A 17438-nucleotide genomic window follows, 5' to 3' on the forward strand; every position below is an offset into this window, starting at 1 on the left:
GATTAGATCAGTCCCTGAGGCTGTACAGGGGCCTCAGTCTTTGGGGGTTCTTGCAGCTGTGGGAGTACCTGTGCCAGGGCAGTTGCCTGCTGCAGTATGGGTGACTGAGCGTTCAGCAGAGGAAATGAATGAAGGTGCCTCAGGCCTGACAGTGGTGAGAAGAGAATCCGCAGAGGGGCCTGGGGCTTTGAGGGAGGAAATAGAAGGTAGGTGTGTCCAGGCCAGCTGTGGGGGTGAGTCCAAGATACAAGGCCATCCCAGACCTGTGGGAGAAGAAACGGATAGTGGGAATACTCCAGGAGTGTCAACGGCAAGAGTGGCTGTAGAGGGCATTCCTGAAACTGCAGGGCAACTTCCAGTACCAGAGGGAGAAACGGGCTCTGACAGTGTCAGAGGTCATCCACAGCAGAGAGTGAGAAGACAGGCTGGCAGAGCTTCTGGAAGAAGAGTGAGGGGGAGCAATTTGGGAGAGAATTGTGTGGAGGAGGATAGATTGAGAGACACATCTCAGTAGTTCATGTAGAGAACAAGTGTTTTGGGGACCTTGGGGCCTTGGGGGAGGGAATAGGTGGGGGGAGGTTTTGTCCTTGGGTCATGGGTAACGACATTATTGGGACAAAGGGAATGTTACTTTGGAGAGGTCTCAGGGTATGTAGGGTGACACATTGGGAAGTTTACTGAAACACTGGGGCAGGGGAGAGATGGCCCGGGACTGAATGGGGGGTAGGTATCCCTGGGTTTTGTGAGGGTGTGTGTGTGTGTGTGCGCGCGCGTGTGTGTGTGTATAGTATCACTTGAGGTATATCTTGGAGCTGTGGATCCCAGTCTTTTCCTCATGGACAATGGATTAAGAGTCCTTTGACCCGAGGATGCATTCGGGGGAACTGCTTCTGCAGGCTCAGTTTCTGTGCATTCCAGCACCTGAACTGTGACAGTGACAAGCCATTTGGGATTGCCTCGTTCCTGTGCTGCCTTCCGTCTGTTTTGTTTTGATCATGTCTCAACAGTTTTCGAATTAAGAAATCTTGGACAGCAGCCTTTCTACTCCTACAGATGTGTCTGTTTTAAAGCAAATCCAGGCTACAAACTTTTTGATTCATTCAGAAGCTTAAAATTAGAGATTTTTTTTTCAATCTTGTCCACATGATTGACTATAGGATTCCTTGAGAGAACTGATTTTTCATTGCATTTTAAACTAGTCAGCTTACAGAAATCCAGCTTGACTCAACAAGTGTTTGTCTACTATGCTCAAAGCACTGTGTTGTGGGAAATAGAAGAGCAAGACAAGGCCCTTACCCTCAAGGAACTTTTGTCTAGCTGGGAAGCTGAGACCTAGACCTGTGAAATAGGTAAATAACAATATGAGCAAACACAATCTGTGCTATGTGCCGTAATGAGTGTTGGTCTGGTGTCTGTACAGACCATGCAGAATAGGGAGGGACCTTGATGTGGGTCTTAACCTGTTTTCAAAATGTTTTTGTATCTGTAATTGTGTGTATGCACAGAGCAGTGGGGAGGACAGGAAATTGAAATTTAGGGAGATTGCTCAGCAAGTTAGTGGCAGATCCTCACTAAAATTAGAGGTCTGCCATTTGAGCTGCCTAATACAGAGTGCAGCATGCTGCTTATTGACTCATCTACTAATGTAGACACATCGCTGAAGCCACCATGATGGGAAGCATGGTATTATAACAACTCTGGAGAATAATAACCTACCATAAACTTTGGGAGAGTTGAAATTCCAAATGAAAAGAATGTAACATTGTCATTAAATTAGTATAGGCCTGCATTTTTCTTTTTAAGAAATTAAAATTTCAGAAGCATGGTTATATTTATTTGTAAATGGGAAAAATTCATATGCCTGTTCTTAATCACTCGAGTATAAGTTTGTTATTTCTAAAATCTTGTCTTATCTGCATGACCTTGTTTTTTCTTTTCCATTTAAACTGTTGATCTGAAAGTAGTTTTTCATTTTAGGCAATGGTTCCAAGAAAGATCTGTTGGCTGGTGACTAGGTCCCCCACTCTTGTTTTGTGCCATCCAGAGCAATGGGGCCGGACAGACCTATTCCAGCCTGTGTTCATCTTGCACCCGATACCCAAATAGATGGAAGACCTGACTTCAGGAAACTTCACATTGAGGTAATTTTCCTTGTTTTCTAACTTTTTACTTTGAGACATTTCAAACATAAAGGAAAGTTAAAAGGAAAGGGCAAGTAAACACTTTAATTTACTGGCTAGATTGAATAATTTTTAACATTTTGCCCTAGTTTTCTGTTTTCCCAGTCATCTGTAGTCTTTGTTGAATAATTTCAAAGTAAGGTACAAATAATTGTGATACAGCTAAATATTTCTAAATACTTCTAAAATGAAATTCTGCTTATCCTTAATGTCATTATTACACTTAAGAAAATAGACCCAGAAGATTAATTCCTAATATTAGCTCATAGTTTTTATTTGGTTTTTCCCACTGGACCTCAAAGTGTCTTTTGTTTTTTTTCAAAGTGTCTTGAAAGTTGAAATTTATAGTGATTAGCAGTTAATATTTTATTGATTTTTTAATCCTATATCTATTTTTGATCCATCCCTCTTGAGATCCATAGTCAAGCCATCTATTTTTGACACACTTCCAAGTAAATTGCAGCCATAATGTACCCTAACTATGTCAACTTTCAAATCACTTGAGTTCAGTCTTTACAGTTTCTTTTCTTTTGATGTAAAATTTATGCTAGAAGGCACACATTTTAAACTATCTGTTGAGTTTTAGGCTACATTCTCATAAAACCTGTACTTACATCAAGATAAAGATCATCTCCATTACCTCAGAAAGTTCATCTTCATTACCTCAGAAAGTTCTCATGTCCTCACCCCTTGAAATAAGCAGACAGCCAGACTCACACAGCCATTGAGTTGATTCTGACCCATAGCAATGCTCTGTTGGGTTTCTGAGGTGGTAAATCTTTATGAGAGAAGAATACCTAGGTGGATCCCATCTTTTAACTTTCTGAGCAGCTTAACATACACTAGTATCAACTACTATTCAAACTTTTTTCTATTGTAGATTAGTTTCCCCTTTCATTTGGTTTGTACTCTTTGAGTAAGCCTTCTCCCTCCACCATTATGTAATGATGTTGAGATTCAGCCCCATTGTTCCTTGTTAGCTCCTTTTTAATACTGAGTAATGAGCTGTGATGGCATAAATATAACACTTTACTTTAAAAAATTGTACTGCTGACCCAAAGGTGCATCCCTGGTAGTTGGAATCTACCAGTGGTTCTCAGAACAAGGTAGACAGGCTTCTCTTGTGATTTCCGTTGTAGCACCATGGTGGAGGGTCGCTGTGAGTTGGAGCCTGCTTGAAGGGAGTGAGTTTTGAGAATATTCTGTGGTGTAGGTATTCTCTGGTGATGGACATACCTAGGCTGTTTCCTGTGTGGGGGTATTAAAAATAAAGCTACTAGAAACATTCTTGTACGCATCTTTTTGTGAACATGTATTCATATTTCCTGTGAGTCAAACAGAAATTTTAGGGTAGATATAGAGTAAGTTGAATAAGAAACTGCCAGACCTTTATTAACCTTTAAAAGTGGTTATGCCATTTTCCATCCTTATGGACCAGGTGGGAGCTCCAGTTGCTCCACATCTTTGCCAACACTTGATGTCATGACTGTTCAATGTAACCATTCTCGAGAGTTGCTTAAAACTCATTGCTTAAAAATGTTTTTTTAATATGATTTCAGACTGAAAAAAGTCTGATAATAAGAAAATAATCTGGGGTAGTGGTTTGTTTTATGTGACATAGACTTCCTGGATACTACCCTACCGTAATCTCCGAATTTTAACCTTCACTGTGTCTTCTCTATACATATATGTACACACATGAATACATTTTATTTCTGAACTACTGAAGTTGCACGCATGATGATCCTTCTACTTCTGTGACCTTGTATGTGTTTTGTGAAAAATAAAAATTATATAAACATAATAACACAGTGATCAAAATTGGGAAACTAACATTGAAATAATATTGTTCTGGATTCCATGAACGTAATGAGATTTTTGTCACTTGTCCTGATAATACATTCTTTAGCAAAAGAAATGCTGAGGTTATTAGTAGCATTGAGTTGTCTCCTTAAGATCAAAAATTTCTGTATTTTACTACACTTAAGTTTTTGAAAAATATGGCAGTTGTTTGGGAATTTTTTCTCAACTTGGATCTGTCTGATATTCCTTCATAATGAGATTTAGGCTGAGCATGTTTGGCAAGAAAACCGTTGACACAGGGCTGAGTCCCTCTTACTGCCTCATATCAAGAGGTACTTTGTAGAGATTTGTCTCAACACTGGTAATCGTCTCAAGCCTTTTGGGCTTCTGTGATTTCGAACACCTTGCATTGCTGCCAGTAATAGTAACAAATCATTTGGTTATTATTTCTGTCAGAGACCCCCCATCACAAAATTACTCTTAACTTTTGTGATTAGGAATTCTCAATCTTCGAGATTTTTAAAAAATTTCCTTTTACTTCTCAGATTCATCACCTAATTTTAGCATCTGTTATTGATTGTTGCCTCATTCATTTTGTTATGATGTCTTGGCAAATGATTTTTCTAACTTTGTGTTGTTATTGTTGTATACCATATGGTTGGAACCAACTCATAGCTTACCCTCTGGCCTGGCAGGTTTTCAGAGACAGTTAATCTCATGGGATGAGATTGCCTATTTTCCTGCGGAGCCGCTGGTGGCCTTGAACTGTCTGCCTTCAGTATTGCAACATTTTTTCCACTAGGCCACCAGAGCTCCCTAACTTCATCATACATTTTGCATTTATCAGTTGTTGCCATTCTAAGAAAGAGCTTTCTCTTCTCACATTTATCTTTGTTAGTGCAGGCTGTAATTTAGTAGGGTAAATTCTGTAGTATGATTTTTATATTTAAGTTGTCTATAATTTGACTGGTGAGAGTCAAGCCAACTCCTCTGTCCCTTTGACTTGTTCTCATTAATCAGAGATCATGTTTGGATACTCAGATGAATTTAAGGACAAGTAGACCAGGCTCAGCTTGTCATTCCTCTATCCCATCCTTGGCACGATCCATTTTTCTAGCACTCATCCACTTTAAGTGCAGAATGGCATTTAGAAGTTAATATCTGCCTGCACCACCCACACCAGTCAGGTCATATGTTACCCTCCACTGGGTGACTGAAGCTATAAATTTTTGTAAGAGGATACTACTTACCTTTCTAGTAAGGAGCAGTGGTAGAATTGAACCATGAACTATTTAATTAGCAACCTGTCACATTACGCACTGCACTACCAGAGCTCCTTGTCTGGGTATGCTTATTACTAGTGGGTGTCATTGTTGCTAGGACCTCAGAATCAAGATAAATGTGAATACTTGTTTGTGTATATGTACACATGCAAACATACCTGTATTTTTGTGCAGATCCACGCTCACATACCTTTATAAGCACTTCCTTTTTTATCATTTTATGTTTGTCTGTGTGTCTAAATTAAACCCATGAGTTCATGTTGTTAAGTGCCGTCCAATTGAGTGTGACTCTTAACACTCCCTATGAACAGGAGATCTGAACCCTGTCCATTCCTGTGACATCTTTATCATCACCGACCAATTTGAGCCCATTGCCATAGGCAGTATCAATCCACCTCATTGAGAGTCTTCCTCTCCTCTCCTTTTTTGATTTCCCATCTTTCCAAGTATGATGTCCCTTTGCAATGAATAGCATCTCCTAACAACATGTCCAAAGCATGTGAGATGATTCCTTGCCTCCAAGGAATACTCTGGTTGCACCTTTCTCAGGACATACTTGTTCGTTCTTTGGCCAGTCCATGGAATATTCAACCTTCTTCAATACCACAGCTCAAATGTTTCTGTCAGTCGTCCTTATTCAGGCACTCTACCATATTTTTAATATTTTCCTTATTTGTAATTTCTTTCCTCAGTAGTAGGGAGCTCTGGATGCTTAGGGGAGTAAGGAATTGCATAGCCAACCCAGAGGTGGTTTTAGCCCACCAACTGCTCTGAGGAGGACCATTGGACAGTCTCCTCTCATGTGATTTACAACTCCTGAAAACCTTCTGAATGGTCAGCTCTGAGTTGATTCCATCTCAACAGCATTGAGTTGAATTCTTCAATGGTACCAAACCTGATTCCTTTTACCTAAGATTATATTTACATCCTAGAATGCACAAAGAGTTTCAGAATCTCAGCCCAGACTTCAGGTGTTTGGGAGAGAAGCCCACTAATTGGAGTTCAGTATTTGTTTAGATTATTTTTTGTTTTCAGCCTGAAAACATATAAATACAGTTTGAGTTTTTAGAAGTTACTTTTATTATTTTCCTTCTCCTTTTTAATTGTGCATGTTATTCCATTAACTAGTATCTGCTGGTTTAATTTTTAGAGGTTTCTAATCAACACCTTTGGTACCAGCTGTTAGAGCATCAGGAGACATACTGCACTGGGCAGGCCCACTGTCAAGGACCTCTCCAGAGTGCTGAAGAGCAGTGCCGGTTTGAAGACGGCTGTGTGCCTAATTCACACCATGGTCACCTGCCCTGCTATGCATCAGAGCTAGACATTCAATGATAGAATTAATGCCTTTGAGGTGTGGTGCTGGAGTACTGAATATCCCTAGACATTGAATGATAGAATTAATGCCTTTGAGGTGTGGTGCTGGAGTACTGAATATCCCATGTACTGCTAAGAACATGCAAAGAGGTCTTGGAGAGGGTGCAGCTGGAGTGCTCTTTGGAGACAGATGGTGAAGCTTTGTCTTTCATACTCTGGACAGGTAGCTAGGCAAGTCTTCCATTGGTGAGGAACATCATACTTTGAAAGATGGGGTCAAGTCAGCAAAGGAGAGAAAGACCTTCAGTGAGATAGATTGACATGGTGATTTCAGCAGTGGGCTTGAGTGTTTCAGGATGGTGAGGATGGCACAGGATAGGGCATTGTTCAGGTTGGCTGTTCATAAGGTCACTCTGGGAGCCATATTTGATAGCACCTAACAACAACATAGACTTTATTTTTCTTTTGTTCTCCCTCCCACCTCCTTCTGTTGCCTTTTCTTTCTGGTATGTGTGAAACAGGAACACAATTCCAAATACCAAAAAAATGAAAAAAGAAATGTTAGCATCTTTAACCTTCCATCCAGTTTCCACCCACACACCCTTCTCCTATTTGCAGTTACAAACAATTTCATATTCAAAGAATATATATCATAGGCACCTTGGTTCAGCTGTGCTTGAGGCATTTGGCTGGCCAGAATGTTGTTTTAACCCACTAGCTGCCCCCTGAGAAGAGAGAGATGAAGGAGCCTGCTCTCATACAGATTCACAGTCTCAGAAACTCTGCTAACTTCTGTTTTACTTCTATCCTGTAGAGTTACTGTTAGTTGGAATTGACCTGATAGAATTGAATTATTTTATTACTTTTTGGGTTTTATTTGTATTGGGATAAGTTTCTAGAAGTCAGTCTTTGGGTCAAAAGGTAAACATATATGGTGTTTTGTTAATGTTGCCACATTTCCTTCTATAAAGCTGGGGGACATTTACTTTCTCACCAGAACCAAATATGAGTGTTTGTTTCTCCACAGCCTTATTGACAGACTCTGTTGGGGAGTGGGTATGCACGCACACCTGCTAATGTGCTAAGGTCAACAATACTACTTTAGTATAGTTTTTAATCTGTATTTTTCTTAGGATATTAAAGAATTTTTTTTAAAATTTTCTGAAAATTAAGTCATTAAAAAAGAAGTCTAATAAAAGGCTCCTATTGAAGATTTCTCCCATGTATTTTTTTACTTATTTTATGAACTTATATTTGTGTATGACAAATAGGATTTATGATTCATTAACTCATTCCCATACATTGTGTGTTATAAAATCAGTCACCATTGGACCATTCCTACCATTACTCCATCTTTTCAGATCTCCGCTGGATCTTTTTTTTATTTTTTTTACCCTCTCCTTCCACCCACCAGATTGTGCCACCCTATGATTTCCCCCCTACTTATCCTCACACGTCTGTTCCTATCCCTTTCCCTCTTGAATCCCTGTACACGTTTTACTAGTTAACCTATAATCATTGTTCCTTAGTACTACACAGTACTTCATGATGTGAATGTACCACAGTTTCTTAATCTGTTCAGTTGTGGTTGGACATTTGGGCTGTTTCCATGTTCCTGAAGTGATGAATGGCTATTGTGAACATTGGTGTACAACTCTTCATTTCTGTCTCAATTGTGATTTCCTTGGATTATATTTTTAGGGGTGGAATAGCTGACTTAAGAAGTTTCTATGTTTTTTTGGTTGGGGTTTTTTTTTTGTTTGTTTGTTTTTTTGTTTTTTTTTTTTTTTAGGAAATGGCAAACTGTCTTCTAGAGGGTTGTACCATTTTATAATTCCACCACATCCTCTCCAGTATGTTACTGCTTAGCACTAATTACTTTCTGATAGAATTTTAGATACTGGATTATAAGCATATACCAGCTAATACATCCTTTATCTAACATGTGCTTTTATTTATTTCTTTTTAAAGAACCAGCTACAATTTAATAGGAATGTTCCTCCACATCCAAGCAATTTGGCGATCAGATATTCCTGTCCACATGCAATTCGAATTGAAAAACTGAAGCACTGCTACAATGAATCATATTCTTGTAAGGATTCTGATTTTAGAAATAGGCCTGACCTGAGCAGTTCTCTTTCATTTTCCATCATCTCAGAAGAGAAACTTAGCTATGCTGTCCACCTGGCCAAACGAGATGTGAAACGGAGACAGTTTGAAGAACATATGAAAGAACAGCATCTCAAAATCCAGCCCCAGATCTCTCAGAAATGCACACATGTGAAGTCTAAAATATGTGAACACAAGGTTGGAAGGAAGGAATCAAAAAGTCAGGACATCTTTCCATGCAGCCATCGGCCATCCAAGGTTGAAATTTCCAGCTCAGGTGCCAAAGTATACGTATACCATTCTCATCCAGGACAGTCGGACCTTACTGTGCCAAGTTCACCACCCACCCGGGATCCAGGACCTCAGCCTAATCCTATGATAGGTGACCACAAAAGCCTGTTAGAAATTCAGCGGCTCCGGAAAGAATTGAGCAGTTGTATACAGAGAATTGAAGAGGTCACTAAAAAAGGTAAGAAAAAGTAAGAGTCTTTATTTGAGGAGAGGTCCTGACTGTAGGAGACTTTAAATGTTTTCATTTGAACCTCCCTAAACTCCTGCCCGCTTCCTGTTTGTTGGCTCACTCATGTATTTACCCTCATGAAAAGATAGTTGGACTTTGTGTTTGATTACCCTATTTTTTTTCTCTGGAGAGTTTGCACCTTGCTAACCCCTGTTTCCAGCCAAAGTCTGTGAAGCAGCAACTTCAGTGTAGGCTGTTCTTTGTAAGTGAAGTGACTGACTGCCAGTCCAGGATTTAGAGTACCTGCTGTCTGCACTTAAATTTTTCTGTCCCTGAGTGCAGAGTATCCTATAATGTTTTCCTTCTTTATTCTTATGTCCTCTGGCAAAAGGATTTTTTATTTTCTAAAAGAAAACATAGGTGCTTTATGGCACTCTGGTGGTGTAAGTCCATAGGTATTTGCAACTGCTAACTCAAGCCATATCTTTTCTTCCTGGTGGTTCAAATCCACCTTGCAAGAATGATGGGAAATCTCCTGTGCCGTTTACTGCCTCCGAAACCCACTGGAGAGTCAGTGACAATGACAGATTGCTATAAATTATATAAATACATGCTTTCAGTTTTTTGCGCTTGTCTTGTCGTGGACTGATAACACTTTAGGGGAGGCCCCCTTCCACTGCCCACCCTTTTGGTGGCACTGAAGTAAGTGCTCACTAATGTTCCCGAAGGGCTGCTCTGTAGCAGGGCTGCATCCACAAAGTGAGCAATTAAAACCTGCCGAAGTCAGCTGTCATTTTTGTTCACATAAATGTGAGGATCCTATTTCTTCCTTGTGTACCTCAAATGGGAGAGAACTGTACTGTGTAGGTTCCTGTAAGATTGCATCTACATCCACAGTTCCTGATTTCACATTTTTCAACCCTGGCTTCTAATGAGTAAATATTAAAAGTTTGGGCTTAGAAAATGCACTGTCAAAAGGCTGCTTTTATCTGATTTGCATGTTTGGGTTTGCTCAAGAATTGTTTGTGTAAACATATTTGAAAGCCACTGATTGGAATGAACGGAAGTGACTGCATCTCCCTTGGGCAGTTTTCCAGAAACAGTTTCTTCGAGCCAGTCTTATGAGAATGTGGGGCATAACTGTATGTGGGTATGCTTCCTGACAAATGTATGGAAACTTTAGATGTTTAGTAATTTTGGTCCTTAACCAAAGATTGCTCTTGGATTTAAGATTAGAAAGTATGAAAGTAACATAAGAATAGGTGATAAAGATTTCTGCATAACAAGGCATTGCAGATCCTGATTCCCTGTAAAGAATTCACAAGTGGTGAGCAATGCTTCCTATTGATAGACAGTGTGCTGGGTTTGGTTCAGGGAATTCCTGGCTGGAGACAAGCTTGTTCTGGTTCCTGTCTTCCTGCTCCTTACCTGTTGAGTCAGTGCATCAAACTGCTACTTCCCTCCTGGCTTTTGAATGACAAATGATAGTGTTCTTCTGCCTCACTTGTTTCCTTAACAAAAGTAGAGATCTAAAACTGTTTCATTTGAGTCATTGACATTTTCTGACGGTTTTCTATTTGATTTATAATATACATTTGGGAAAACCAATCTTTGCAGGGAGGCTAGAAGAGACTTTGGATCCAGATGAAGAAAGGCGAGTCCGAATCCGGAGACAGGAGCAAGCCACACGTTCAGCCCGGACACTCTATGTCCTCCAGCAGCAGGTGGGAAAACCAAGGAGGAGTGGGTCACTGTGCTGGGGGGGGGGTCTGCATTTCTAAGACTTTCTGCAGCCTCGGAAACATTAGTACAACAGTGTCCTACACAGATGCTTTAGAGACTAAGGCTAGATTTTTAAAAATTTTTTTAACCTATGGAAATTTTTTTTTTTGTCATTAACCTTGATACATATTTGCATATTATATGTGAATAGCCAGATTACCTGGACTGTGGTTCTTGACTGGAGGGCCCATAGACTGTTGGGTTGATTCCTTAGGATGGTTGCCATGTTGCTCAGCATACATTTATTGCATATAGAATCAGGTGAGTCAGTTACTTTGAAACCAACTATCCATTTTCAGACTGTAGTTATAGACAAAGGGTATTCTGGTGGACTAGTAAGTAGGGAGTTGTGCTGCCAATCCAGAGTTAGACAGTTTGAATCCACCAGCTGCTCTGAGGGAAGTATATAAATAGATGAGTAGACTCCTCCTGTGCAGTGTGTAGCTTCTGAAAATCTTGGAGGGTCAACTGTAAATCAGTTCTGATTTGATGACAGTGAGGAAGCCCTAAAGGGAGAGGATCTTTATAATTCAGTCAGAGCCTAACAGATAGTAAATGATTTGATTATTCCTTTAGTAACAGTAATAGTTGTTGATAATAGATGAAAAAGTGTTTTTCAGCATACATTTAGTGGCTAATAAACAGATGTTTATAGTTTTGACATTATGACTAGATTTTTTTAATCAAGTGCTTTAATCTTAATGCCTTACTCATTAGTTAGCTTTTTCCTCAGTTCTAGTGTCACTGAAGTTGCCTTGAACTTGAATCTTAGCTTTTTCATTTAAAGAAAATGCCTGAATTAGTATTGTATTTTTTGGGGTTGTTTTTCAGTCCTTTATGTACTTTGGTGCCATTAGAAACTCTTCTGAAACGTGAATCCTTCAATGTCAGACCTCTGCTTAAAAGACTTGAGTGGCTCTCTCAGTTGCTGGCTGTAGCTTAATAGAATAAAGGCTATGTTTTCTGGCCCTCCAGCTTTTCCAACGTCACTTCCATCTTCATTCCTTCATTTTAAAGTACTTGGAGTCCAAGGGTGATCGCTACTCTCTTCACCACCTTGAACTGGAAGCCAGTAACTCTATTATAGGTACATGAGTGAGAGTCTTTACTCATTTTAAAGTGACACCAACTAATAGTGGTTGTATATGTGAACAAGATGTATTCCTTTCTACAAAAACAGTGAGAAGGTATGAAGTTTAAAATATTTCTTTTATAAAACAGGTAAAAGAAATCCAGGAAGAATTGGATAAATTGAGTCCACAGAAAATTAAGCACACTAAGAAGGTAAGAGGTAATTAAATTAGGATCAATAATTTTGTTGTTAGGTGCCTTCAGGTTGAGTACGACTCATAATGACCCTATGAACAAAATATCTAAACCCTGTTCTATCCTGTGTCATCCTCTTATTTGCTGACACACAAGAGCCCATTGCTGCACTCATCATGCCAGTCCACCTGGTTAAGGGTCTTCCTCCCCTTCACCACCCTTCACCCTTCTCGGGATCATGTCCCTCTCCAAATAGCCCCTCCTGGCAGCATGCCTGAAGTATGTGAGATGATTCCTCATCATACAACATGTAGGTTCTCTATTTTTGATGTTTGTAGAAAACCTGTAATGATGGAGTGAACACTTCATTCTAAATATTAGGTTGCCTTCTGATGAATCTATTGATTGAAAAATAAATTGTTGTTGCTACTAGTGTAAGAAACTATGACCAGGAAGACCAAAGACTTTGTCACTGGAAAATCTTTAAACTTTATTTTTCTTTATTATGAAAATGTCTGTAGAAAGAACCCTCTGGAAAGAGAGCTACAAATCTTAATTTTGGGATGAGTTACTGTTAGGAGGTTCTGAACATTGAAATAACTTTTTCCATCTTATTTACTGACAGTCATGGGCAGTGTCCCGGCTGACAGCTGCCCACCGTGGAGCCATTCGGGCCTTACAGATGTTTGTCACTCAGTTTACGGACCGAGGAGAACAGCCAGTTCCTGCTCGCTGTCGGGAACTAGGCAGTCTCATCCGCCAGCTCTCACTTTGTTCTGCCAAGTTAGATTCTGATCCTTCTGTTCCTGATGTGGTTCTAGATATCCTACAACAAATTGAGGTATGAAATTGACTCCAGTTGATACAAAAACTATTGCTCTCCGCCCTCAGAGCAGAAATGGCACTGTGCCTACAGACTGGAGAGCTAGCAGAGTCTCCAGAGGCAGCCAGCCAGGGTCGGTCCCTGTCTTCCTAGCTTGAACGAGACTTGAAGGAGAAAAAATACACATGTTGAATAAGCTTGATATATAAACCTATTTTAAGTACATTATTTCAAGACAGAGAAGTAATGCTGTCACCTAGTTTGACTAGGTTTTGTTTCATTACCTTGAAAGTTAAAGCTTTACATTGAGATGAAGAAGAAGCACATTATTGTTTGTACTCTCTAATCTCTGTCCTCTTTGTGTTTTACTTCTTTGAGAATTGGTGACACATAACAGTTCTTAGCTAGTTCCATTAATTAGCATATTCCATCCTTAATCATGTCAGTTAGCCAATATTATGAAGAAAAGAAAATACTACTCTCTGATTAATGCTACAGTTAGAATACTGATGTTTACTCTTGATAGCTTTTAAAAGACAAACAAACTGAAATCCCATGATTTGACTGGAGACTATTGGAATCCCAACAACAGGTAGACTTTCCCTGGTATGCGCCACATAGGAATGGAAAGCATTCTAATCTGTGACAAAGACAATAATGACGCTCTTCCTTTAGATTTTTGTAGTTCTTTGAAATACATAAAGTGTTGAGACCTAACTCTATTTGATCCTTACTGCAGCACAATTATTTGCAGTAGGTGTATTGCTACTGTGGTACAGTTTTTTTTTAAAAAAAAAAAATTTATTATCTTTTGTGCATGTACCGTCAAATCAGATCTGACTGGTATAGGAGGAGATTGTCCCTCCTTCAGCAGAGCATCTGGTGGATTCGAACCACGCACCTTTGGGATTGCAGAGCTGTGGTACAGTTTTGTTTTGTTTTGTTTTGTTTTGGGGGTTTTTTTAGTTCCATAACTAGAGAGATTTCCCAATTGCTTCTCTTGATGTTTAAATTAAATTTGTCTCCTGAGTCTCATTTTAATGTTATTTTCACTGTACCGTATCTTTTTATGCACAAATAAAAGATGGCGTTGATACAATCTGACCTTACTAGCTAGAGAAAAAAAATGACATAATGTTTATCTTTATTGCTTTTGCAAATACTGTTATGATACACTTACTATTTTTCATATTGATGTGCTATTCCAGTCCACAGCTTTTTAAAGGAGTATTTGATTATTAAGTGAAGTAAACCTCTTTATTTTCACTTTTCTTTATTTTGTGACACTTTCACTCCACCCGATGAATATGAGACCACCTATGGAGTATATGCTTTTTTTTTTAAGGGTACACAGATCTCCACAGATAATGTGATAGCTAAGTGAGCAAAGCTAGCAGTCTCTTTAAGTTTCCTTTACACTGTGAAATGTGTGTCAAAAATAATATATGAATTTGTGAGGTTTTCACTGGGAATTTAAATGCTTTTAAAGCATAGAAGACTTCAAAACAACTATGAGATAACATCTCATCCCAGCCACAATAGCAGAGCTCAAGAGGACAGCAAACAGCAAATGCTTTTGAGGTTATGGACAGATTAGACCCCTTATGCCCTGGTGGGAATGTAAAATGGTACAGCCACTATGGAAGGCAGTCTGGCACCTTCTAAAAAACTTGGAAATGGAAATAACATTTGACCCAGCAATCCCACTACTGGGATTATACCCTAAAGAAACGAGAGCTTTGACTTAAACAAATATATGCACACCCTTGTTTATTGCTGTGTTATTCACAGTAGCAAAGAGATGGAAGCAACCAAATGCCCATTAACGAATGAATGGATAAAGAATCTGTGGTACATTCGCACAATAGAATATTGAAAAACATTGAACTTGTAAAACATTATACAACATCAGGGAGCCCAAAGAACATTATATTGATTGAAATAATCTCAGAAAAGGATAGATACTGCAAATACCTCTGTTTTAAAATAGGACAGACATGGAGGGCTTAGGGGTAGAGTGGATAGATAATGAACACTGAATTAGATCATAGGAGGGGAGGAACTGTCTGAAAAGAATATATGATTAGACATTGTATGTATGACAGCAGTCTAGAATGAGGAGTGCATTGAGGGGAAAGAAAATGTGCAACAATAAAAAATAAAGCACATAAGACTATTCTGAGAATTAGTTAATTTCTAAAAGAATAAATCTAAATGTTACTATTTGAGTACCCTTGAAAAGTCCTTTTTCTTCTGTTTGTAGAAGTAATTAAAAATGTACAAATTGTTTATTAATAGACACTCTAAAGTAGAACATTTTAAAACAACATTTTCTGACCATTAGAAATAAATTTTATTCACACATTTTTTGAGTGCTTATTTTCATTTTTGTGGTTAAAAAGTGTGCTTTTGTGACATGAGCTGAGAAAATAATTGACTGTTTCATGATAGAATTTGGAATCCCTCCTGGAAAAGAAACTGTCACCAAAAAAGGTGAAGAAATGTTTCACTGAAGTTCGGAGCAGATTTCCCATCGGTAGCCGAAGGGTCTTAGAGAAATGGCCAAGTGCATCCTCAAAGAGTGAGAGGAGACCCTTGGAAGGAGGGGAGGTGTTCCCACAAGCAGCACAACGACCTTTGGTTTCAAAGAAGCTTCTTGCTGGTATGTGGCTTCAAATGTTTATTGCAAGATAATTTTATTCTTTGAAATTCTCTGGACTGTCATAGTTACTGTATTGAAGAGAAACATCAGAATTTAGAGCCTAGTCCCCAGTGGACTTGAGTTAGAATAAGTAAATAGTAACTAAGGTGCTTCATTGGGGTAGAGGCTACTAACATTGTGTCATGTTGTTGTTAGGTTCCACTGAGTCAAATACAGCTCTGTGGATGACATACTAGAACCTCAGCCTGTCCTGAACTCACAGTCTCCGTGGTGTCTGAGGTTGCAGTCACTGTCAGTTCATCTTTTTGAGGCTATTCATATGTTCTACTGACCCTCTATCTTTCCATGATACCTTTGCCAAGGATTGACTTCTCCTGACAGCATGGCCAGTGTTCATGAGATGAAGCTTATTACCACCCTTCCTTCTAAGGGGCATACTGGCCTAGTTTCTTTAAGACAGATTTGGTAATTTTTTGACAGCTCACTGCCAAGTGATAAGGACCTGCGCTGCTATCCTGAAGGCAACATGGTTCACATCTGTTGGAGAAAGTTAGGCATTCTCTTATGTGATTTACCACCTCTGAAAACCTGCCACAGGGTCAAATATGAGTCACCCTGACTGGATGGCACACAACAGCAACAACATTGGCGGCTGACTCTTTGCCAACACAATTCAAAAGCATCTATAACTTCTTCAAGCATCCTGATTTATTGACTAGCTTTCACTTGCATATGGAACAACTGAAAATACTACAGCTTGGGTCAGGCACACATTAGTCTTTAAATTGATATCCTTTCTCTTTAGTGCTTTAAAGAGTTCCTTGACTGCAGAGCTACCGTTGGTGTTGATTATAGCTCTAGAAAAATGAACTTGTTAATAGCTTCTGTCTGTTCTCCATCTATTCTGATGTTGCCTAATAGACAAGTTGAATTTTTTTTTTTGATGTTGAAGTGTAAGATATACTTTCCCATGTAATTGTTACGTGCTATCAAGCTGGAACCAACTCTTCCCTGACTCTCCAGCAGGTTTCAGAGGCTGTAAATTAGATGGGAGAAGATGGCTGAATTTCTCCCATGGAGCAGCACAACTCCTTACCCACTAGGCCACCATATCTCTTTTTCACTCCCTTAGAGAAGGTAAAAATAAAAAGCCTGTCCTGTCCAGATGAATTCTTAACACATAGCAATCCTGCAAGATAGAATAGAAATGCCCCAAAGGTTTGTGAGTATCTTTACAGAACCAGGCTGTTAGATCTTTGAGCCTCCAAACAGTGAATGAGTGAAAAACCACTGAGTCGTCAGGGCTCCTTACAGAGGTGATTGTTATTTCTGAGTACCATCGAGTTAGAACCGAACCAAAACTGACCTTCTAGTGGTTCTTCAGAGGCAGTTAATTTCACAGGAAGAGATGGCCCATCTTTGTTCTGCAGAGCAGCTGGTAGATTTGAACTGTATATCCTTGTGTTTGTAGTACAATTCCTTACGACTAAACAACCAGAGCTTACTAGTCAAAAGAAAATTCTGTATTATTAAGAGTTTTTTAGTTAATTCAGACAAAATTTTTATAAAACTGTACATTATGTGTTAACACTCTTGGCACCAGTAGCCAGGAAATTAAAAGACGCATTGCCATGGGAAAGTCGGCTGTTAGGAACCCCTCCAAAATACTGAAGAGCAGTGGTGTCTCTCTGGAGACTAAGGTGAGTCTGATACAGGCCATGATCTTTGTTATCACTTGTTATGCATCAGAGAG

General features: G+C 39.2%; 1 protein-coding gene across 1 annotated transcript in view; it reads left to right on the top strand.

The window, feature by feature from the left end:
- Positions 1 to 2048: 2048 nt before the first annotated feature.
- KIAA0753 (KIAA0753 ortholog) overlaps positions 2049 to 17438 on the top strand; it is a 61791-nt gene continuing 46401 nt past the window's right edge. Inside the window, exons 1-6 of the mRNA XM_006899802.1 lie at positions 2049 to 2141; positions 8555 to 9161; positions 10770 to 10876; positions 12156 to 12218; positions 12826 to 13041; positions 15475 to 15685. Of these exons, the coding sequence (XP_006899864.1) occupies positions 2049 to 2141; positions 8555 to 9161; positions 10770 to 10876; positions 12156 to 12218; positions 12826 to 13041; positions 15475 to 15685 (1297 nt within the window). The remainder of the gene's footprint in view (positions 2142 to 8554; positions 9162 to 10769; positions 10877 to 12155; positions 12219 to 12825; positions 13042 to 15474; positions 15686 to 17438) is intronic.

Source organism: Elephantulus edwardii, unplaced genomic scaffold (assembly GCF_000299155.1).
Source record: "Elephantulus edwardii isolate Elephantulus edwardi_28Jun2011 unplaced genomic scaffold, EleEdw1.0 scaffold00267, whole genome shotgun sequence".
NCBI classification, from domain to species: domain Eukaryota; kingdom Metazoa; phylum Chordata; class Mammalia; order Macroscelidea; family Macroscelididae; genus Elephantulus; species Elephantulus edwardii.